Below are 23,382 nucleotides of genomic sequence, written 5' to 3' on the forward strand. Positions count from 1 at the left end.
GTCAAAGAAAAGCCGTTATTTCTTACTGAACCGTCAAACATTTTCAAGGTCTTTGAAATATCGCTATTTTCAGCTGCTCATCCCGGACTTACGGCTCTCAAAGAGTCTTTAACTGGTAAACCAGTTTCCATGTTGCCAAATATACTCACTTTATGTTCTCTACCACTAAATTTCCGTCCAAATTGACATCACAACTGAGTTCCGTTTGGAAGTACTTCCAGTTTCAAAATATCAATAATTTACAACATTGACAACGTGTTTCCGAACTCGCCATTCTCATCCCTTAAGCAACATTGACATGATAAATCCAGAATTCGCTGAATACATCGATTGAACCACTATCCTCACAACCCAAGTGGAAAACCTCCACACTTGTTCCCATTTTTGACATGACGCCTTTTGACTTTGGCACCGTCTCCAAGGAGCCCTTAAGGAAAACAGAGAGTGTAGAAAACAGGGACCCAGCCGTCATCCACGTCCTCAAGAAAACCAGCAGCAGTAGCAGATGATGTGCTTGCCTTCTCATCCGACCGGAGTCTGCATTTTCAGAGGTGAGCACGTTGTATGGCCTGTACATGCAGTTACACTAGATAATATTTACACTTCATGGTATAAATTAAATATTTTTAAAATAGTTATGTTACTAGGTCTTAGAGTACCTTGGCAAAGTTTCACGTGATTTCATTCGTGAAAGACCGAAACAACCTCCAGAACACAATTGTTAATATTAAAAAACGCAAAAGTTAATATTTACTTAAACTCATGGAGAAAAAGTTCCCCTTGATAACCGTCAAAAGCCCTACAATTAAACTGTCAACCGTCAAAATCGGTAAAATTTAGCCGTCAACCGTCAAAGCTACCCCCCCCCCCCACCCCCTCCAATTTTGACCCCCGGTATATTGGGTAACGCGAACTCAAAGCCTGGACGTACCATAGTGCAATGTAAGTCGAACAAATATAAGGTCAACTAGCAGTGGGTTTCAAGACGTCAAGATCAGGTTTAGACCGGATCTGAAGAAAAGTAATTAAAAAAAAAAAAGATGAAACATGGTTAGACTTCAACACCTTGCTGGTATTCGTTATTGATTTCAATAGACCCTTCTCCAAAATGGCGGCAACAGATTTGCATGAGTTAAAATTGAACTGAATGAAAAACTGATACCAGCACTGGAGAGAGCACCTTTACTTTAGTGACCTTGCAAAGTTTCAGCAAATAAGGTGTTATGCCAGCTTAGGAAATGTAAGATGAAATTTGACAATTTTACAGACGTTTGTATGACTGGGGGGTATACGTCATACCGCATTTGAGGCGTATAAAAGCGTTAAATTTCACTTCTTGTTGGGTACAATACCGCGCAAGACGGGAGACTGGGGATAGTAGGTCTGTGACGTTTTTTCTTTTACCCAGTTGTTTTTTGTGTGCAGAGAAAGATAAACTGTGGACGAAAATAGAAACGAGATTGTTGAATACTCAGAATGAAACAACTAAGGAATTGAGAGAAACCGCGAGACAAAGCGTTCCTGTATTGATGTCACTGCCTTACTATCATCATTGTACGTTACATACGCTTTAAATGCGGGGAAGCAAAAATGATAAGGCATTTTTGTTTTCGATTTTCATACGAGGACAACTTTCATATTTGATAAAGCAAATAAAGAAATTCTGTCATATACACTTCAAGAACATGTTAAACGGACGCAGTTGAGGCAACAAACAAATGTTTCAGAAATTTCACGATTTTTTACTCCGAACCTGTAAAGTCCAAAACGAAAGTCTAATAGAAGATAAACAGTACAAATGAGTGACTGAAAATTTCATTTTAATTCATATTATTTTGTATCTACCTAAAATAACTACGAAGCGCAAAGTATGCTCAAGTGCGCTCATTGTACCTTCCATCAAAATCAGTTTACATCCTTGTAAGAAATGCAAGTTCTTATTTATATGATATATATTTACAAAATAAGACACGTATTTCATAACTCTTGAAAAATCTCTATTTCTTAAAATATATAAAAACAATCCATTTTTGGCGGCAAAATGAATCCCCTCACGATGCATTATTGAAGTTAATCAAATTGCTCTTTTTTTAACAGTAAATTCAGCCAGGGCACGTGAACCGAAGACCTTCTCATCCTTGTCCAAATCAGGAAAAAACAGCCGATTCTTCGTTACCTAGCAACAGTACTGCTAATAGTCGCGGGCTCAATTGTCGTAAACAGGTATGTAAGCGAAACAGGCCATTTCCGAGTTGCAAGGAACGTCATTATGAAAGCGAGGCTAAGTGCAAAGTTTTTATTATGAAAATTAGTTTTCATTCACATGCAAACAAAACTAATTTTCATATGAAAAGCTTTGCACTTAGGCTCGCTTTCATAATGAGGTTCACAGCAACTCGGAGATTGCCTATTGGTTTCCCTATTGGTTTTCTTTGCCCCGACTGAGTTTGTCTTTAATAGCCATAAAATCCCGTGCACGCCTCTCCTTTCCCTGACCAGGAGTCCACAGTACCACACACCCCATTCCTTCCCCACCCTAAAAATTGATACCACTGCTGAAATGATTTTCTCAATCGTCGCTTGATATTTAGCTTCTAAATATTAAAAATTTCAAGCGAATTTCGTAAAAATGTTGGAAAGTAGATTAACAAAAATAATCCTGGATCAACAGAAACGTCACCTGTGGACGAATTTCTCAAATTTACAAAAAAACATTAAAAAATTAAAACTTAAAGAAATTTAAAAGAAACAGTCGCTTGATACATGGATAACACAACACGTCTTCAGAGAATTTCACGAAAAATTGAAAAGCGGCTGTTGGAACTGTGATAAATAAAAATATTAATTAATCTCCAATTTTGTACCCGTTCAGTACGAGCTTATAAAAACAGAGACAGTTTGTCGGTGATAGCGACTTCAGAGCGGGAGGGGCAAACTGGGAAACAAAATATAATTTACTGCCAATATAGTCAAAGAACCTGCTGTGAGAGGAAATCCTATGGACAACCTTAGGCGTGGTGAGGTTTGTCGGGCTATGGGACAATCTTAGGAGTACTTCTGCTTAAAATGGGTGGGTTGTATGTGGGTGAGACCACAGCCGGTATCTGATAATCGCCAGAGATTTGCCTTACATTCTATCCCTCGCTCGTCGCTTGCACTTCAAAACCGTCTTTTCTGTAGATAACAAACAGTTCCGCTTTACTATCATGCACACTCGAGCGAGAAGCGAAAGAGGTGAACTTGCGCGGAAAGTAGGCCGATTTTCGTAAGCTCTTTCGGTTTCGCGCTCGACTATTCTTTACAGCAAAGCGGGACTGCTCGTTGTGCACTTATTCCGCACGCAAAACTAGCAAAATACATTAGTACTGAATGTCTTAAGACATCAATACATCGGTGGCAGGAGGTAGACCGGCGGTGGACTGTTCCGAGGATCGTCAGCCAATACCGCGTGAAACGGCGGGGGAGGCTCGTATACAACTGAAGGGCTCCTCTTCCCATAATCCTCCTCGTCCTCGTCATCAGAGGAAACTGGTTTATCTAGTGACGTCTCTGAAATGTAAGATGGCGGCTGACTTGGGTCATCGTCGGGCAACACCAGTGGTTTTCCTGGTATTGGCTGGAGTTCAATCTCTGGTCCCAAGACTATGGGTTTTCGCTTCTTGAACGTGCGTTTTTCATTAAACGGTTTGGGTCTTCGTCGCCTACAATACCAGATGAGGAGACCGACTAACACCAGGATTATTAAAACAACAACGACTCCCACAAGGACATGCTTGTGCCACAAACCTTCTTCGACCCTAGATTGCTGTGCTGGGGTGATGGGCGCACCAGTCTCAGGTTCGGTCCCATTACAAACTCCCAGTCGTCGCTGGCTCGCACTTTCAACAGGGAAGCCTTGTAACGCATTCTTGAATTGCTCTCTCACTTCGCCGTCTGCAAGAAGTACCTCGTTCGCAACGTTATCTACCATTTCCTCATCACATCTGTCTGTTGGTAGCGAGTCGTTAGTCCAGGTCATGATAACCGACCCGGGCATAAAACTCAAAACCCTGATGAGCGATCTATCAGGGTCACCATAATACGCAGCAATCTTCTGAAGTAGCAGAAGTCTTTGAGACAAGTTACTATTAAATGTGACAAAATCATTCGCGATTCTCACTATCAATTCCTGCACAACCGGTTTTTCCGAAGGAACCACAAGAACCTCAAAAGCATCAAGCGCCTCCGCTCCTTGGCTATCTTGAGCCCGCAGTATGAACCCTTCACCAATAACCCCACTGGGTACATGCGCGCTCAAAGGTAGTCCATATATGGTCTGAGATGTGACGTCAAACTGGAGCCAGAAGTCTGACGGAATGCTTGATCCGTTAGCAAGCAACACCGACAGAGCCAAACTACGTGTGGTTGCCTTGTCCTCGCTGTCGTAAAAAGTATCGTCGGGGATGGTGAAGAACAGAGCTTTACCCGCGGGGGCATTTACTCTCCCCATGTTGTTATAAAGCCGCGGTGGAGAGTTCGGAGGAGCAGTGGTTGGTACAATGACGGTTGAAGATGGCGTGACGCTGAGTGTCACGGTGGAGTCTGTTGGCGTTACAGTCTGAGTCATGTTGGATGAAGGCAGAACAGAAGAGGAACTTGGAAGCGTACCTAGAAGGGAAGAAAAAAGAAAAGAGAAGCGCGAATGTTGAGGTGAGTATTTTGTAGTTAAAACCACAGTTTGAGAAATGCTAGCATAAGTACTCGAAAATGTGGGAAAGATGGAATTTTGGGGAGAATCTTTTGTAGCTAAAACCACAGTTTGAGAAATGTTGGTAAAAACACTGGAATATGTGGGAAAGATGGAATTTTGGGGCGAACGTTTTGTAGCTAAAACCACAGCTTGAGAGGGGCTAACAGAAAAACTGGAACATCTAGAAAAGATGGAATTTGGGGACGAACGATTTGTAGCTGAAACCACAGTTTGAGAGGGGCTAACAGAAAAACTGGAATATCTGGAAAAGATGGAATTTTGGGGCGAACGATTTGTAGCTAAAACCACAGTTTGAGGGGGGCGAGCATAAGAACTGGAATATCTAGAAAAGATGGAATTTTGGGGAGAATGATTTGTAGCCACAGTTTGAGATCTGTTGGTATAAGAACTTAAGGTGGGTAACTTAAGCCCGGGACTTGGATTTGACGTTGCTTGCCACGCTGATGTGGTATTAGTAATTACAGAAGAAAAAGTGCGTGAGAAATGCGAGAAATGGTAAAAAGTAAAAGTGGAAGTTGAAAGAACTTGTGATGTCATATTTGAAAGGTAGGACTTAAATTTCCTGGAAAACAAAGATACAGTACTTGACACACAGGAAAGTTGGAAAACTGCGAGGGTGACAAGAGATTTTCTGACTTAGTAGGAACGTGATGTGACAAGGAAAGCGTGGCAATAGCGCGCGACAACGACTGCGGGACATCGCTGACGAAGGTCCCGGATGCAGAGGAACTTGGTAAGGGAGAGTCCTTCAAAGAGCTGTTAATAACACCCGCACTAGACTTACTTGAAGCAAAAGAAACTGTACTGAAAGAGCGAGTCGAAATGCGGCTTAAAGTGGTGGATTTCACTGATAACACAGAGGAAGTCGTAGATACAGAATCCGCAGCAGAAGACGACAAAGTTATTGTCTTCCTTAGGGACGATGTTAGACCACTGTTTGTGAGTACTGAAGGTGAAGAGTGCAGTGTAACACTTGTCTTTGTAACTTGGCTGGATCTCGATGAATGAACTCTTGCTGTCGTCGTTACTGCTGATGAACGTTTGATTATAGTTAACTGCCTTGAGGAAGACAGAGGTGTTGAACTGCTCATACTTGTCACTAAACTTTGTGATGGTAACGCAGTGTTGGAAGACAGCTGATCAGAGGATTGCCTTACTGAACTTCCCCTCGACCGAACAAGTGACGTCTTAGATCTTGGACGAGAGCTTATTACTGTAGAGCTATCTGTGATCGGTCTGGAAAAAAATGGCGTGACACTTGTCTGGAAGGTAGAAGTCACGCTCCTTAACACACCAGACGTCACGTTTGGTGGTGCAAAAGATGACACCCTAGTTGTCCGTCTTGACGTGACGATGGAGGTCACGCTCAGAGATGACGTCTGCGATTTTGGGCTTGAGGTTAATACTGTGGAAGTGAATGAGAATCGTTTGGAAAGGAATGGCGTGACACTGGTCTGGAAGGTAGAAGTCACGCTCCTTAACACACCAGACGTCACGTTTGGTGGTGAAAAAGATGACACTCTCGTTGGCCGTCTTGACGTGACGATGGATGTCACGCTCAGAGATGACGTCTGCGATTTTGGGCTTGAGGTTAATACTGTAGCAGTGACTGAGAATCGTTTGGAAAGGAATGGCGTGGCACTGGTCTGGAAGTTAGAAGTCACGCTCTTTAACACTGTAGACGTCACGTTTGGCGATACCAAAGATGAAACGCTCGTTGTCATTCGTGATGATATAATGGGTGTCACGCTCAGAGATGACGTCTGCGATTCTGGACTTAAGGTTAATACTATAGAAGTGACTGAGAATTGTCTGGAAAGCAATGGCGTGACAGTGGTCTGGAAACTGGAAGTCACGCTTGGGATCAAAGATGTCACGCTGAAAGTCACGGTGGATGCCAAACTAGTGCTTTTCAGCGATGATCTTATTTGTGTCGACTCAACGCTTGATGAATGCAATGTGAAAGACGATGGCGTCACCCTGCCAGTTGAATCTGGCGTGACACTCCGAGTCAATGAGGTATTCTTCAATAATGTCGAACGCGTGAAAATTGTACTACTCAGGGTCAACTCTGAGCTCTTCCTTTGTGTTGCTACTGAACTTGTCAATGACACCGTCAACCTTGTGAACGTTGAAGTGTTTACTTGCGTGACTTCTAAGCTACCAGTGCTAGTCTTTATCGTGATTAAAGGCGTGACAGATGAAGCGTTACCCAGCGTGACAATGGTGCTTCGTATCTGAGATGACGATAACCTAACGGTACTCATCCTTGATCCAACAGTTGGTACAATAGACGAGTTCATTTTCACTAAGGTGCTGCTAAACGTGACTCGAGTGGCGGTGCGTGTCGTGACATTGGGCAAACCTTTGGACAAGAGACATTTGTAGTTACCATAATAGAAGTTTACTTTCAAAGTTCGTCAATCTTTTCTTAACATGCAAATGTTGCAAACAAACGAGCTGGTTAGCAAGCTGAAGAACAATTCTGCTCATATTTGCGTACGAACAGCAATAGAAGTAAAGGAAGAAGCTCACAGTGATTAAAAGACAAGAAAGGGTGGAACGATGAGATCATCTCAGTAAGGGAGAAACCATAACAACACACAAACAGGTGTACGTCTGAGGAAAGGTTCATAAAGAAGGAAACTGAAAGAAAAGAAGGAAGAAAATAGACGTAACGAATGCCATGGATGGTTGTATACTGACTTCTTATTAAACTAGAAATTGATAGAAAATACAGCACTGGGCGGAAACATTCTTATATACTTTGGTGCAAACGAAATGACGTGCAAATTTACAGTGCTTTCGTGGTGCGTACAAACTGAAGCCTTACCACTTGTCTTCACTCTGCTGCTGCTAGCGGTGGTCCTATTGACTGGTGTGACTGTGGCATTCGGCTGGAAGGAGCTGGTTACCCTGCTGAGTCTACTGCTCGAGATTGGTGTGAGCGTGCTAGGTGCAAATGAGCGTGTACTCACAGATGAACTTAAGTACGTTTGTAATGTGCTCCTTGTAACTACTGGAGTCATAGTAGAGGTTAGCGACGCTCCTGTTGTAAACCTTGATACCGTTGACGTATTTTGGATGTGCACGCTGCTTGGTGTGACTGTGAATCCCGTAGTGGAAGTTGGCGATGTTTGGATTTCTGAGGTGGTGCTGTTAATTCCAAAACTTGAGCTCCTCGGAACCAATGAAGAACTGGTCACAAGGACACTGGAGCTCGGAGAAGCACCTCCGCTTGTTCCCAGCGGCGTGGTTGTATTGTGTAAGCTAACACTGGATAAAATTGTGCTCGACCTCAGTACACTCGTCAGGGTTTGTGAGGTGACCAAACTTGAATTCAATGCAGAAGAGCTCCGTGCAAGGCTAACCGTTACGCTAGAAGACGACATCACTGTCTGGTTGGCACTACCACTCTCTGTGAAGACAGTCGTGGAGCTGGCTACGCTTGAAGGAGGCTCTAGTCTGGTTGTGTTCGATACACTGCTTTCCACAAGTGTCACAGAACTAGATATGGAACCCCTGGTTTCTGTAGCATTCAACACGCTGCTTGTGTTCGGCAACAAAACGGTCGAGGAAGCAAAGGCTGGTTTGCTAGTTGATGAAATTGCCGTAGACAACGAGGAAATATTTGGGAGCATTGTACTTGACGTGGGAATAAAACTCGTGGAATTAACTTTGACAGCTGTTGTTGAAATCGTTGTGACGGAAGGAAGCCGACTAGTTCTTGAAGAGGAAACTGACGAATTCGCAAGTCGTGTTACAGCACTTGACAAAGTTCCTTGCGTTGTTGAAAAGAGAGTGGAATTCACGCCAACACTTGAACTTCTTGGAAGGCTCGCAGACAATGTCACTGAAGATGTATTTGTCACCTTTGAGACTGTTAAGCCTGGGCTGGACGGAGAACTTCTTGTAACCAGAAAAGTGCTTGACGATGACGAAACTGTGCTCAAAGTAATGTTCACACTCGATATGTCAACTTCAGAGGAAGTGGACGAGATAGCAGTTCGATTGGTGGCGAGGGTACTCGGAAATGTTCGGCTTTCAGTTGTCCCCGTCGTCGGCGATAACGCCGAAGTTGTTATCGTCACAAACGAAGACCTATCGATTATCGACGTTGAATTCACCAGAGCAGTTCTTTGGGCTGTGGAGGGCAAGTGTGAAATAGAATCATGAATACAGTAAAATTCCGTCCGTATGATCCATGCAGTTACACGATAGTGGAGCATGCAGACACTTCGTGACGCTTATCATGCATTCATTCTCTGGGTTCCGGCAAGCCGCTGGTTTCATATTAAGAAGAAATAAAACTAAATTGCCAACCAAAAGTTAAATTGAAATGAAAGTTCTTTTAGTTAAAACTTTTCTTGGCAGAGGTGTTAAATGTAATGCATTATTCTTCGGCAAAACACTGCAATTAAACGCACCAAAAAGGTAAGTTATACAACAAAAACAGTCAAAACATTAAGGAAGTGAATGTGGAACCTGGCCCAACCAATAAGACAAGAATGACAGTAGAAAGATGTGAGGTAACAAAGCAGTGATGAATGAACGAGAAAGTCATCAAGTCACAAGAACTGACACGTTTTACTTTGAAGAATCCCACATGTAGAAATCATGTACAGATCCGTTTTGTGTTTGATTGAACAGGACATTTCTTAATGTGTGCAAAATTGGTTAAGTCGCCTACAAAATTAAAGCACTTTGATTGCAAATGAAGGTTTACATAATTGCATTTAATTTTTTTCCCTGAACTAGAAACATTTGATAACGGCCTCAATTCTCTATCTAGTTTTACATGCCTGTTTAGATGCACTATTAATTTTTTAATCTCATTGATTATATCCTTAAATATGTAATTTGTGCTATATAAATTATTATCATCATCTTTATTGACAAATTTATTGTACACTTACTGGACATGGTGCTGGAATTCATGGAAGTCACCACACTAGAACAGAAAAAAAAAAGTGAATTATTGCAGCAACATATTGATATGAGATCACTGTATCACATACCTCCATATTCATTTAATGGGCTATTAAACAACATGATCATTGGATAATGTAATTCCACAGATTTGATTGGCTTATCAGCCATTATACGTTGCCTGAGATAAAGGGACTATTAAATTGTTTTCTGGTTGTTCTTGGAAAGCAAAATCAGCAAGATCTAGCAATACTTCTTGAATGTTTTTGAACAATATTATTATTCCACTCATGCTTGTTGGCTAACTATCATCTCGTATCCAACTTGCATTTTTTTTTAATGTAATGAGGCTCTGCCCGAAAGGGGTGCCTTTTCCATCCTCACTGAAGGTCAAAGCAGTGTTCCAGATAAGAGAGGCAGGTGTGGATCCAGGAAAAAATAATGTAGCAGACAGCTAACTGTTACATTGTAACCTTTCATACTACATTTTACTACATTTTGAAGCAATTAACTTGAGTTTATAGATTAGTTTGTTTCTTACCTTGAGAAGTTCAAACTTGTTACAACAGATGAAGCTGTAAATGATGACAGGATCACAGTTGTCGATGAAACATTTGGCTCCAAGGAGGAACTTGTGAAGTTTCTGATGACTGTCGACACATTCACTCTCACAGAGCTGGATGAAGACACAACAGTCCTTGATGGCAGAAATGAAGAGCTTGGCAACACTCTGCTGGAAGTGTTCAGTGATGGTGAAACTAAAGAACTTGTGTTGATGGCAATACTGCTCAGTGATGGAACACCAGTGCTCAATGTGGAAATAATACTGCTCAGTGTTGGAGCAATACTGTCTGATAATGTTGGCATTACTGATACTGATGACCTGTTCAGAGCAGTTGTGCTGTTTAGTTGGGGAGTTAATGTCATCACCGGAGAACTTGTGAGACGCCTACTCAAATCAAGTGACAATGATGCATTTCCTACTACAGTCGTATTTGGAACAATTACCAAGCTTGAAGATGAAGGCATGGAGAAAGAGCTTGAAAAGATAGTTGATAAATTTGAAGCCAGACTTCTTGTTCTTGAACTCGTTTGACTAATAAAGCTTGTTGTTAAAACTGATGAGTTGGTACTGGTCACAAAGCTGCTTGAAACGTTCAAAACTAGAGATGACTGTCTTGATCTTGTTAAAGTTGGTGACATTGCAGCTGAAGTTGTTAAATTTAACTGCAATGTGCTGATTGTTCCTGACGGTGGTTGAAGTGTGGTGAGATTTGGGGAAGCACTTGGTAAGAGGCTGGTAGAGGAGACTAGTGATGGAAGTGTTCTGGAAGAAACTTCAAATGAAGATGTCCTTATCACCTCTGAACTATTCAGTGAGGTTGAGGGAGCTAGTGTCAGACTTGGCAAACTTGTGGTGAAAATGGGAGATGTAATCAATCTTGTTCTGTTTACTGAAGGAACAGTCAATGAGCTTGAGATTAACAGTGTTGTTTCATTTGGTGACACTGCAATGCTTGAACTGTTCCTTGCCATGGCTGTTGAAAGTGATAAACTGGAGGTAAGAGATGAGGAGACATTAGCAGTTGCTGTTCTTGTTATAAATGTTGAAGTCAGGGAAGGAGTAAGGAAAGATGACGACATGATCAATGTAGTCCTGTTTGTAGAAGATACCAGTGTTGAACTTTCAATAGACAGTGTCACATTCTTTGATAACACAATCGTGGAACTGTTTAGGGCCAATGTTTCTGTGAACAACATGGAAGATGGTGAAATTCCCAGTGAGACATTCCTTGATAACAAAATTGTGGAACTGTTTAGTGACAATGTCCTTGTTATAAATGTTGAATTCAGTGATGAAGGAAACAGAGATGATGACATGATCAATGTAGTCCTGTTTATAGAAGATACCAGTGGTGAACTTTCAATAGACAGTGTGACATTCCTTGATAACACAATCGTGGAACTGTTTAGCGCCAGTGTTTCTGTGAACAACATTGAAGATGGTGAAATTCCTAAGGTTGAGCTGCTCACGTTGACAATGCTTGATGACAGGATATCAGTTCTGCTAAGCACCTGACTTGACGATGTAGAGTTAATACTGATGCTGGAGGACCTGACATCTGTTCTGTTTGGTGCCACACTTGAAAGAGCTGAGGTTGACAGCTGGATGGTTGAATTAGTGCTAAATGCAGAGGTAACAGTCGTTGACATGATCACCGATGTGGATATATTTGACATTCTTGATGGTGGAGCGCTAGATGTCATGGGTGTAGCAGTAACACCCAATACTTGCCTTCTAACCCTGCGTCTTGCAATGCTCTTTTGAGCTCCAGACATAACATGCCATCCCACAACAGGGACGCCCAGTAGAGTGCTAATGGTTCCATCCTGGGCATCAGCTTCTAGTTTGGAAAATGCCAAATCTTCAAGCTTGATGGCACCACACCCTATATGCCACGTCAGCAAGCTTCTAGACCCCCTAGCAAACCTACCATCCCCTGCACCTGCAACCATCACCGTCGGGTTATCAAGCTGTCCAATGATTGGATGAGATGTCTGGCCAGAGAAGAAACTAACTCTGCTTGAGTGCACATTTAGATGGTCAGCCATTTTGCGCACCAACATCATCCTTTCATGACCATTTAAACCATGCACGTCAACATTCAATATGACAGTGCCTTGTACCACTTGCATACCAGGTACACAAGGCAAGCTTCGTGCAGGCTTGCTTGAAGCTCCAGCACCAGGGTAAATTGACACTGGTAGTTCTTCACTCACGGGGACAACTTTGATAAAGAATGACCTTGACCCACAAACACGACCTGTGAGCCCTCCATCCTTTGTCAAAGCTACTACCAGAATGCTGAATGTTCCTTCATCCTTATCTGTTGGCACACCATATAATTGCTTCTTGTCACTGTTATATGCCAGCCAGTGTGAAAGAAACCTGTCTGCAGTTTCAGAGACCTGAAATAAGTGAAATAGTCACACCTTAGTCTTGATCCTTTGACTGACCACAAAGACATGTGAACCACTAATCCACCCTTTTTACTACCTGCACTCTTTCCACAATTTAATTAAAATTAATGTGAACCACCATGCCAGTCCAGTACTAAATATGTACCTGTTCACTGTTTTTGACTTATGAACCTCGCCCTGGTTGTTCAAAGAGTGGATTAAATTTTATCCAGTGGATAAGTACAATACAATACAATAGGGGTTTTAAACGTTAATTTACAAACAGTTACTATCCGGTGTATTGAGGATCTTTCTTCTATTTATTCTTTCATTCGCAATTCAAAATATATGTTTCATCTATTTACATTTATTTATTCATTCTTCACGGGTATATTACGAACTTACAATATGACCAGCTCCCAGTTGGCTTAATAGCTCAGTTGCACTGGTATCGCAGAGATCATGGGTTAGAATCCCATTCAAGCCTGAATTTTTTCAGGCTTTCTTTTTGCAACTGTTTAAGTTGCGTAATAACTGTGAGGATCTTTCTTCTATTTTATCTTTCATCCCATTTCAAAATATATGTTTCATATATTTACATTTATGCAGAGATTTATCTGTTGGATAAAGTAATCCGCTCTTTGAGCAACTGGAGCCTGGGGTCGCATTCACAAAGCCCTCCTAAGTTAAGAAAGATCCTGAATATTGTTTCTTAACAATTGAGACTACTATTGTTGAAAAACAATACATAGGACACATGTAAAATTAGGAGGGCTTAATTGTGATGTTGGGTCAAGAGAGACAGTATAGAGTAAAGTGTCCTGTCTATTAGGGCACCCAGCTGGTCTCAAGACACTTTACATTTGGGCAAAAAGGTTGATCAATGTGCTAACTATTCTATTTATGTGTATCACCTTATAAATCTGAGTTCACATTATTTTTCTGGTGGCATAATTGGGGGAGGGTATTGTATTACATTGTTCCAGAAAATATTCATACCACTCCTATGGAAGAATTTTTGTTAGGACCCCCTACCCCCCCCCCCCTCTCCCTATCCCTCTGAAAATTCCAAATATAACTTCATACTTTCCTTAAAAACTTTGGCTGGCCTTGTGATACTGACCCTTCCCCCAGAATTTCAATGACCTTCTGAGAAGGATGAAAGGGTGGAGGGGTGGAGCTTTTCTGGAAACACGCATTGTGGGGACCAACATTACTTTTAGTTTGAACATTAAGATTCTAATTCAGTTTTTACCTAATTAACTGCATATCCAATTTCTACATAACAATCTGATACTACATACCACAATACTGTCCACTTGACAGTCAAATACACTCTCAGAAATGTTGTAAGTCAATGCTGAGCCAACATTTACCACTACATTGGGTAGCTGCAGACTTGAAACAGATTGGGTTGGCTGTAGGCTTTCTTGACCTGATGCCAGCGGTAAGGAAATCCCTCCAAATAAAGTGATAAAAAACAATCCCCAAAGGGCTGTCAGTCTTGAATTTTGGTTCATAAAAATGGTTCTGCTTAAAACATTAAAAACGCCTTGGAAAATGTTTATTAGTAGCAGCAACAATGTTGTCCATGGTATTGACTGGGGCCATGACCACTTTGGAACACTTTTTAACAATGATTTTCTTCTCCATGGTCTGTACTTAAAGTTTCTGTCACATGACACACACAGGTTTATGAGTGATTGTGAAATCTGGAAGCATTCCGTGCATCCTTCGCTGACTGTCCAATCATGAAATTCAGACGTCCTTTTATTCCGTAGACAATACAAACAAGCTGACCAATCCATTGGAAAATTTCCTACAATCATAAATTCTCAAAATATCTTCTTTTAAGTATTCCTCTTGGCTCTAAAATCTCCATCAGTAAACGGCTCCTGCAAAAAAAATGTATAATAGTTTGTTTTCAGACTTTTGTGCTTAGCAACAAGACCTGGATCCACAAATATAGTACAAATATGCAAATTTGTGCATATGCTTATTAATACAACACGTTTTTAATAAAAACTGCTTGGCTAAAAGTCAATGTTCTGAAAACCAGGAGTCTTGATATACATGTTAACGGTCAAGTTTGCTTCCTGGCACACACATCCATCCCTGCCTGTGTTTCATGATAGCCAAGCTATGTACGTGTGTTTTTAGTCATTTATATAATTGACTATCCAAAAATATTAGTTACGAGAAGTACCCAACCTGTTGTGGTTTTATTTTCAAGCACGAGTTGTCGTGCAGTTGACACTTAATTCATCCAGATAAGCGCAAGCAGCGACAAAAGTCGTTTATCGAAGCATAGAAACACACATAACAAACACAGATATGAGAATCTACGGATACCAAGAATAAGATATCGAGTTTCGTTTCCTTGTTTTCATGGTTACAAATGCAAATTAGGAAGATGAAATACACAAAAGCGTAACGGCAAATTTTTTCTCTTGTAAACAATTTACGGTCAACTTTAAAAAGATTGATCCAGCGCAGTTTATTTTTGCCAAAAATTAAAAGTCGATATTGACGATCTTTGGAAGTTTAGCTCCTACTTGAGTAATAAACACAATATTTGAGTTTGCTGAAACGGATCGGCAAGTCTACTCCAACATTTACACCTAAGCCTTATGAATTTAAAGAGGGTTTCAAGCTTTCCACTAAAACTGTAATAGCGAAAAACATATCACGGTGTTGTTAAAAACTGTATTCCAGACGTTTTTCGCAGTATGGAAAGGATTATTAAACGTACAGATCCCAAAAGCATATTTTTACAGCTGTATGCAAGGAAACTACCTACAGGCCAACGGCTCCAAATCAGTGCGATTGCTGCTGCATTCAGCTGTTTATCAAACATGGTAACTCACCTGTGTTCCTTCAAACCAAAACAAAGCTTTTTGCGGTCCTTTTTTCAATTTCCATCGCAAGCAGCTTACAAAGCCGCTCCCGATATTACAATATTGTCTGATTACTCGTCGAACGAAGGCCGCATTCAAATGTCTTTCTTTCGAATCAATAATCAAACAGCGTCGTTCGGTTACCGAGGCCCCGAGGCATTCTCGAACGACGCGTCATGTTCCAAATTTGGAACCGATACGGCTATTGTTTGGAATGGAAAATTATCGGTGGAACGGACTTTTGGAATAGTCGGAGGATCTCGGAAGGTTCAGGATTTCCTTTTTCCGCTAAACTTTTATTTCAAATTTTAATTTTTGATCTCATGACAATAAAGTTTCCACGCATTTCGAGACTTCACTTTGTCATTCTTCTATCAAAATTAAAATTAATCAAATTTTTGTATTATCAGACATCTTTATAGAACAAAAAGCTGTTACCAGCTTATTAACTCGGGCCATATTTGACCCCGTAGTGCGTAAGCCTACGATCTTGACTTTTAGCAGTGATAACCTCCTGCATAGCTAACTCCCCCAAATTGATAGATACAGAGTAATGGTGAGACAATAAGTAACCACCAGATAGAATTGCATTACTTGCAGTCAGAATGAAATACAGGGGAAAACGACATTTGTTAAGTAGAATATCTTGTGCTTCATAGGGATGCTTTAATTCCCGGGCTTTAATCCTTACATTTTCACGTTTGATTTGGAGACAGAAACCATTTGTACATAATTTGATTATTTTTCAATACTAACCTTGAGTCAGGTATGTATCTGTATGACCCCGGATCATGATGACGCTAAAAGATCATAATTTCCGATATGATCGTCGTAAAGGCCACATTCAAGCGTTCTACGCTTTCTACCAAATCTTGTGGTGATCACTGGCATTGTATTAAAATGCAAACTTTTGCAAGCATTTTCTCTCATCATTGTTCAGGTCCGGATATTTGCAGGTTTGGACAAAAATGATTTAAAGTGGTAATTAACAATTTCCGAAATACTTCTCTTTATGAATGCTTAAGTCTTATTTTCATTTGTCCTGCATCCGCCATCTTATATGTGACACGCCATTTGGTCATATACAAAGTCTTATGCATTTTCTCTTGGGACAATTGCAACACAAAAAAAATAAATAAACAAAAAAGAATGCGACTGAGAACTTAACTCGGCGCCTCACAGCCTGAGTAATGGAATATGATCTTCCAAAAGTTTTCTTTAACAACATAATTAAGGGTGAAAGGAATGGAGATGAGTGACTGGCTTTGAAAGTTTTGTCAGTAGTCAGTGTCACCCAGATTTCATCATGGGAGGTCTGGGTACTAGAAGATAAGATGACAGATCAAGATTGCATTTCAATTGCATATGTGGGAATGTGATAACACATTTATTCATCTTAGTATTCTTTGGGGTGGGGATAGGGATGGCACAATGACTGAGAACAAATACTTTTATTTAAGAATGTTGTGGTTTAAAAAAAATTTTGGTTTAAAATTTTTCAAACCAGTTTGATTTTTATTTCCCTTTGTCTCAGATTATGGTAATGAATACTGCACAAAGGAAAATAAAAATGAAACCAGTTTGAAAATTTTTACACCAAAAACAAATTACTCCCAAAATATGTATGGAATTTTATGGTACATGTCTATCTATCTTTAATACCTCTCGATTTCTTTTCTCACGTACCCCTGGGCATATGGCTTTTCGGTCACTGCTTGAGTGCACGTAAAGCACAGCCCACAAAACAGGAAGAGAAAAATCAGATGCAAAATGTTTTTATTTTATAACTTAAATATAGTCTTCACAATATTTTAAAAATTGCATTTTCCCTAATTTTCATATGATGAAAATTTCTTCCCCTCAGCCCCATACTTTTTTTGTTAAATAATATATCCACACTGAATAACCTTAGGGGCTTTATGTTTGTTACAATAAAATTTTAAACAGGAGGAGACACAAGTAAAATCTGAATGTCCATCACATTAGTTCCCGTCAGACCTGTGATGACATGGTCCCGTCCATTCCTAAACTTAGAATAAAATGTATAGGAATCATTATTTGTCAGGAATTCTTCAGGATTGAGTCCATCGTCTAGAGCTTCCATGACCTGGTGTGGATCTGCGATTGCCCCAGCTGCTGGTGTGGGGCCATCTTGTCCATCAGTACCAGCGCTTAGAAGAACCAAACCACTGTCACTGCTCTTATCTGATTTACTAGAGAACTGTTGTATGTTTTGATTGATGTTTACAGCTAATGCAAGTGCCATTTCTTGACTACGACCCCCTTTTCCTTTCCCTTTCAGTGTGACGGTAGTTTCACCAGCGCCAATGATACACACAGGTTTCTTGTTACTCTTCGCACTTATTATTTTCTTCACAATATCATCAGTCAGTAGAGCCTCGCTAACTGGTGATAGTTTGGGAAGATGTCCATTCCAAGCAAGATAAGCAAGATCTGAAAACATGTACCCAACATTTCTTGCCTCGCCACTTAATGTAGTTGATACAACAACAGGTGCATAACCAAGACCTTCTGCTTTCTTTACTGCAGCATCAACAGCAAACCTGTTGCTTCCCACAATAACATTTTGAACATGTGGAAACTCCTCAAGTTCAACATGGCCGTATTTTTCTCTATTTTGTTCTGCTGTTTGTAGATACTGCGTGATTGCATCAGGAATCTTTTTCTCAGCATTCAGCTTTTTGAATATTTCCAGACAGTCAGCTGATGTTGATGGATCAGGGACAGTTGGGCCACTAGCTATGATATCAAGTGGATCGCCAATTACATCTGACAGAATGAGTGTCACAACCTAAAACAGAACAGAACTTGATAAAATCAAAGTATTACAATAATGGACAAGATGGCCAAAAGGAAATGGGGCTGGATATGGCATACACTCAGAAAACTACCAAAGAACACTGCAAAAGAGCATTCCAGTGTTCAGAAATTTAGAATAGAGTAGGGTCAGGGGGTAGGGTAGGGTAGAGTAGAGTAGAGTAGGGTAAGGTAGGGTAGGGTAGGGTAGAGCAGAGCAGAGCAGAGCAGAGCAGAGCGGAGCGGAGCGGAGTGGAGTGGAGTGGAGTAGAGTAGAGTAGAGTAGAGTAGAGTAGAGTAGAGAAGATAGAGGAGGGTAGAATTACATAGGGTAGAATAGAGAAGAGTAGAGTAGAGTAGAGTAGAGTAGAGTAGAGTAGAGTAGAGTAGAGTAGAGTAGAGTAGAGTAGAGTAGAGTAGAGTAGAGTAGAGTAGAGTAGAGTAGAGTAGAGTAGAGTAGAGTGGAGTGGAGTGGAGTGGAGTGGAGTGGAGTGGAGTGGAGTGGAGTGGAGTGGAGTGGAGTGGAGTGGAGTGGAGTGGAGTGGAGTGGAGTGGAGTGGAGTGGAGTGGAGTGGAGTGGAGTGGAGTGGAGTGGAGTGGAGTGGAGTGGAGTAGAGTGGAGTGGAGTGGAGCAGAGTAGAGTAGAGTACAGTGGAGTGGAGTAGAGTAGAGTAGAGTGGAGTGGAGTGGAGTGGAGTGGAGTGGAGTGGAGTAGAGTTGAGTAGAGTAGAGTAGAGTAGAGAAGATAGAGTAGGGTAGAATTACATAGGGTAGAATAGAGAAGAGTAGAGTAGAGTAGAGTAGAGTAGAGTAGAGTAGAGTAGAGTAGAGTAGAGTAGAGTAGAGTAGAGTAGAGTAGAGTAGAGTAGAGTAGAGTAGAGTAGAGTAGAGTAGAGTAGAGTAGAGTAGAGTAGAGTAGAGTAGAGTAGAGTAGAGTAGAGTAGAGTAGAGTAGAGTAGAGTAGAGTAGAGTAGAGTAGAGTAGAGTAGAGTAGAGTGGAGTGGAGTGGAGTGGAGTGGAGTGGAGTGGAGTGGAGTGGAGTGGAGTGGAGTGGAGCAGAGTAGAGTAGAGTACAGTGGAGTGGAGTAGAGTAGAGTGGAGTGGAGTGGAGTGGAGTGGAGTGGAGTGGAGTGGAGTGGAGTGGAGTGGAGTGGAGTGGAGTGGAGTGGAGTGGAGTGGAGTGGAGTAGAGTAGAGTAGAGAAGATAGAGTAGGGTAGAATTACATAGGGTAGAATAGAGAAGAATAGAGTGGAGTAGAGCAAAGTAGAGTAGAGTACAACAGAGTAAGAGAGTACAGTAGAGTAGAATAGAGAGGAGCAGTAGAGAAGACTTAAGGTGTAATGGAGTAGAACCAAGGTCTCCCCCATCCCTTAGCGCCTGACTAATCAGTGGTGTACAAACCTTAGCAGGGAATGCTGCCTTGGCCAGCTTTCCACCTTTAAGATCAGATAGGTTCTTTCTAACAGTGTTCAGCTCATGAATGGTGGCACCACTAGATGCCAATGCTTTGATTGTTGTAAGCTTGTCTTCAAGAGTAATTCCTGGTACTGGAAATGGGAGCAGTGCTGAACCACCTCCTGATATTAGCACAAGAAGGATGTCTTCCTCCCCTGCACTTTCTGCTACTTCTTTTATTCTGCTTGCAGCAAACTGAGCCTTCTCATCTGGTAGGTTGTTTTTTGCTCCTTCTAGGATTTCAATAGGGCTGTTCTCACTTATAATTGATTTTTCAATCAGTTCTTTGTTCCCTGAAGCCTGAAATCAAATAAGTATTTAAAAGGAATAGTTGAATTAACCTGAAATTTACATAACAAATTTCCCATCCTCTACAGTATCAATCAGTCTAGGCCACATTTATTCTACTCCTGGCACCTGCCTAAGAAGGAAACTCCTATTACAAATTGATTTTTTTATAAACCTCTAAGAAACCTCACCCCTACTCAGGATGGAAAAAGAGAACCAGAGTCATTTTTCATTACAAACTAGACTGACCTACTGAACCTGCAACAAAAAGGTTTTCAGATTTTGTTAACAGCACAACCATGTTTACACTGATGGATCGATCTGCATACTGATTCTACAAGCCCCAGCCTTCTTCCCACCCCCCATCCCTCATCCTTCATTCCTTGCCATCCCAACACTGTACCATTTTCAATCACACTTCCTTCCCTGGGGAATCTTTCTTGACCACACCTCTGTGATAGAACCCTGGGAGTAAAATGGACACAGTACTCTAATTTTACCCTCAACCCTTCCACAGTTCATTAGGGGACCCAGGAGAGGGTTCCGGCAACATGGCCATACTTTTATAAAATGCTGAGAAAGGGAGACGGGACTGCTCTCAGGCCATCTGAGGAAGTGGCTAATGAAGGACTGACTCACACAAGCAACGGAAGTGGAATCAGAATCGGAGTCAGAATCAGAAGGATCTTCTGACCTAGTGTGAATTGATACGATGGAAACAGAAACGGAAGCTTTTGTGTTTAGAAATTCAAAATGGCAGAAGGCCTTCATATTTTCTCCTCTAAAGCCTTGGTAAAGGGATAGGGAATGAGCTATGTGATTGGTTGATTCTTCCATTTGCACTTATGACTACGATCAACCAGTTCACACTTGATCACAAGCAGCAGAATCAGAAGTGGAATTGGAAGAAAAAGGAAATGTTCTGATCCTTGCAATTATTCCGATTCTGTCAAGCTTACATTTGCGATTCCATCTCCAGTTTTTTTAGTCACTATAGAATGGAAGGTTCGTTATACTGCCAATTCCAACTCCGCTTCCAATTCCGTCTCCAGTGCGAACCAGTCCTAAGTTTTCAATGTATGGAAGGTCACTGGAAATTAAAACTTATTATAATATAAGCATTATTTCATCTGTGTTCAGTATAGCTTTTTTCACACCGCTCCAAGGAATATCATTTGATGTAATGATACTACTTCATGTATAAATAAAAGTGATGATGATGACGATGATGATGATGATGATGATGATGATGATGATGATGATGATGAAGAGGGGAGGATGGTATCATAATTTTTAAAGGAGTGAGTGTATGTATGATGCTAGATGGAATTTACAAAGGTGTACAGTTTCAAACCAAAAACACCTTTTGTGGGGGAGGTGGATCTTTTCTGGAACAACCCAATATGTCAATACCTTTATGGCGTCTGGCAGACCAACAGGAATACTAGCTACACCCCTGATGATATGATCCGTCAGAATATCCTCAACTGCTTTACACATCCCCAGAACAGCTTTACCAAAAGCAACAACCGACACATTTTTATCGACAGAATATTCCCGATTGTTGATGGAGAGTGAATTCTTGTGAAACAACAGGTTATTTGTCACCATTTCTTGGGGAGAAACTGCACTAAGAGCTTCCTTGTAAATTGTTTGGGCGTCCGATCTCAGGTTGAGTTGTACTTCTTTGTTGAAATACGAGTCACTGAAGCATCTTGCCTTCCATAGGGTAGATAAGGCTCTTCGTTGAACATTCATCTTTCTTGTAACACGGAACAGAGCCATTAATCTAGTCCTACGGTGGTAAAATAAAATATTAAGCGAAGTATTTATACGTTGACCGCCAGCTCGATGGATTTCCCAAGTGGGGTCCCCTGGGTAGGTCACTTGTGAACCAGAACCCAGTCCTTTCTGTAAACAACGCGGCGCGCAGTGCACCTTCTGCGAGTTTTTGAAGTGCAACATCTTTGCAAACTTGCTTATATTCATTTGTTTATTTTTACGTTGGATTCCTTTGTAGAGCAGTGCAAAGAAACAGCCTTGAATATCACGACATGATCGTCTCTACTGCCTTTGCACTTTCGTGGAATATTCCGCAGATCGGTGATTTCTGACGCGCGCAAATTCGAAGTTTGCGTTTTAGAATGGCCCAGCAGACAAGCTTTCTGCATATCGGGGATATCGTCTCGCTTTTCGCTGAAGGCACTGTGAATGGGTTCATTAGCACACTCGGGTAAAGGACCGAAAAGAATATTATGTTGTCAGTGTGTTCATTAGCTTTTTGTTTTGTTTTTTCCCGTTTAATCGAAGATGTTCTTTTTTCAGCCTCATCGATGACCGATGTGTAGTACAGCCGTCCGCCGGCGACCTCAACAATCCACCGAAGAAGTTTCGCGGTAAGTTTTGTTCACCGTCCGTTCAATAACACACCTTGAGCATATTTAGATTATGAATGTTATAATACATGAAAGAAACAAGGGACTTACGGATTTACGTTTACGATTCCTTATTCCAGACTGCTTGTTCAAAATTTGTCCTTCGAACCGCTACTCGGCTCAAAAACAGTTCTGGAAAGCTGCTAAACCTACCACCAGCGCGACTGATGCAGTTCTGCTGAAGAAACTACATGTAAGCTAAGATTCTTTATGGCTAATGTTACTGTTTCATGTTCGGTCTAATTCCCCATTCGTGAAGACAGCGACCAGGAAACCGCAACTTTCTTCCTGTGAGCTAAATAGCTAGCAAACTGATTTCAGATTCAATCTCTTGTACATTTCGATTCGTCAACTTCTATCTACCACAGCTCATATAAGAACTTAAATAAAAAAATATTTTTAAAAAGATACGTGAAGATCGTGCATGAAAATGCATCAGAATTATTGCTAAACCAATTAGACATTTTATTTTTTCACATCTCTTTGTGTTGGTATTATTTTTGCCACCCTTTATTTAGCTAATGATCTGCTTCGTACTGTACGTAAGCTTATAAAGCTTATGGTTGTCTTGTCGCAGCCAATATATTCTGAGATTAACTGGCTATCAGGGTAATGTTTATTTGTAGAGAAGTTTTTGATCAAAGTACATATGAACGCTGTTTCATGTATACATAAGCAGCAAGGATGTAGCGGCTGCTCTGTCCATCGACTATTGATAGAAAATTAAGGCTATATTTTCGACCGATTTCTCGTGTTGAAGACGTGAAAACTCAGAAATTTTCCGCGCAACCTCATTGGTGCGGAAACAGTTCGATTTCCTAGAATTCTTTCCGTTTTATTTTGCAGAGA

The 23,382-nt window shown here is 41.0% G+C and overlaps 3 protein-coding genes across 7 annotated transcripts in view; 1 reads left to right on the forward strand and 2 right to left on the reverse strand.

The window, feature by feature from the left end:
- Positions 1 to 2,807: 2,807 nt before the first annotated feature.
- LOC146471787 (uncharacterized) lies at positions 2,808 to 15,680 on the reverse strand. 5 transcript variants are annotated; one of them, XM_085120306.1, is made up of 7 exons: positions 15,508 to 15,680; positions 13,945 to 14,535; positions 10,221 to 12,649; positions 9,667 to 9,701; positions 7,584 to 8,894; positions 5,535 to 7,115; positions 2,808 to 4,647 (listed from the first exon to the last, which is right to left on the reverse strand). In XM_085120306.1, exons 2-7 carry the CDS (start codon positions 14,467 to 14,469, stop codon positions 3,383 to 3,385), a joined length of 7,146 nt encoding a protein of 2,381 aa, XP_084976432.1. In that variant the 5' UTR covers positions 14,470 to 14,535; positions 15,508 to 15,680; the 3' UTR covers positions 2,808 to 3,382. The 5 variants fall into 5 exon arrangements, with proteins under 5 accessions (XP_084976432.1, XP_084976431.1, XP_084976433.1 ...); XM_085120305.1 differs by having other exon boundaries at positions 13,945 to 14,532; positions 15,504 to 15,680; XM_085120307.1 differs by lacking the exon at positions 15,508 to 15,680 and adding an exon at positions 14,852 to 14,872.
- A 601-nt stretch (positions 15,681 to 16,281) lies between these two features.
- On the reverse strand, positions 16,282 to 21,941 carry LOC146471788 (glycerate kinase-like). Its single transcript, XM_085120835.1, has 3 exons — positions 21,512 to 21,941; positions 19,757 to 20,110; positions 16,282 to 18,349 (listed from the first exon to the last, which is right to left on the reverse strand). Exons 1-3 carry the CDS (start codon positions 21,881 to 21,883, stop codon positions 17,477 to 17,479), a joined length of 1,599 nt encoding a protein of 532 aa, XP_084976961.1. The 5' UTR covers positions 21,884 to 21,941; the 3' UTR covers positions 16,282 to 17,476.
- Positions 21,942 to 22,026: 85 nt separating this feature from the next.
- LOC146471789 (inositol 1,4,5-trisphosphate receptor-like) overlaps positions 22,027 to 23,382 on the forward strand; it is a 43,613-nt gene continuing 42,257 nt past the window's right edge. Inside the window, exons 1-3 of the mRNA XM_085120312.1 lie at positions 22,027 to 22,331; positions 22,424 to 22,494; positions 22,614 to 22,726. Coding sequence (XP_084976438.1) covers positions 22,243 to 22,331; positions 22,424 to 22,494; positions 22,614 to 22,726 — 273 coding nt within the window. The 5' untranslated portion in view covers positions 22,027 to 22,242. The remainder of the gene's footprint in view (positions 22,332 to 22,423; positions 22,495 to 22,613; positions 22,727 to 23,382) is intronic.

The sequence above is a fragment of the Pavona decussata genome, unplaced genomic scaffold (assembly GCF_977016875.1).
Source record: "Pavona decussata unplaced genomic scaffold, jaPavDecu1.1 SCAFFOLD_102, whole genome shotgun sequence".
In the NCBI taxonomy this organism is placed as follows: domain Eukaryota; kingdom Metazoa; phylum Cnidaria; class Anthozoa; order Scleractinia; family Agariciidae; genus Pavona; species Pavona decussata.

Bases quoted from the DNA above. Each gene is read 5' to 3' on its own strand.
- LOC146471787 (XM_085120306.1), bottom strand. From the start codon at position 14,469: ATGATTGTAGGAAATTTTCCAATGGATTGGTCAGCTTGTTTGTATTGT. The intron at 12,650-13,944 runs GTATGTAGTATC...CACTTATTTCAG, and splicing joins GTCAAGTGGACAGTATTGTG to GTCTCTGAAACTGCAGACAG. The intron at 9,702-10,220 runs GTAAGAAACAAA...TTTCTGTTCTAG, and splicing joins ACAAGTTTGAACTTCTCAAG to TGTGGTGACTTCCATGAATT.
- LOC146471788 (XM_085120835.1), bottom strand. From the start codon at position 21,883: ATGGCTCTGTTCCGTGTTACAAGAAAGATGAATGTTCAACGAAGAGCC. The intron at 20,111-21,511 runs GTATTGACATAT...ATTTGATTTCAG, and splicing joins GTCTGCCAGACGCCATAAAG to GCTTCAGGGAACAAAGAACT. The intron at 18,350-19,756 runs GTTTGTACACCA...GTTCTGTTTTAG, and splicing joins AGGCAGCATTCCCTGCTAAG to GTTGTGACACTCATTCTGTC.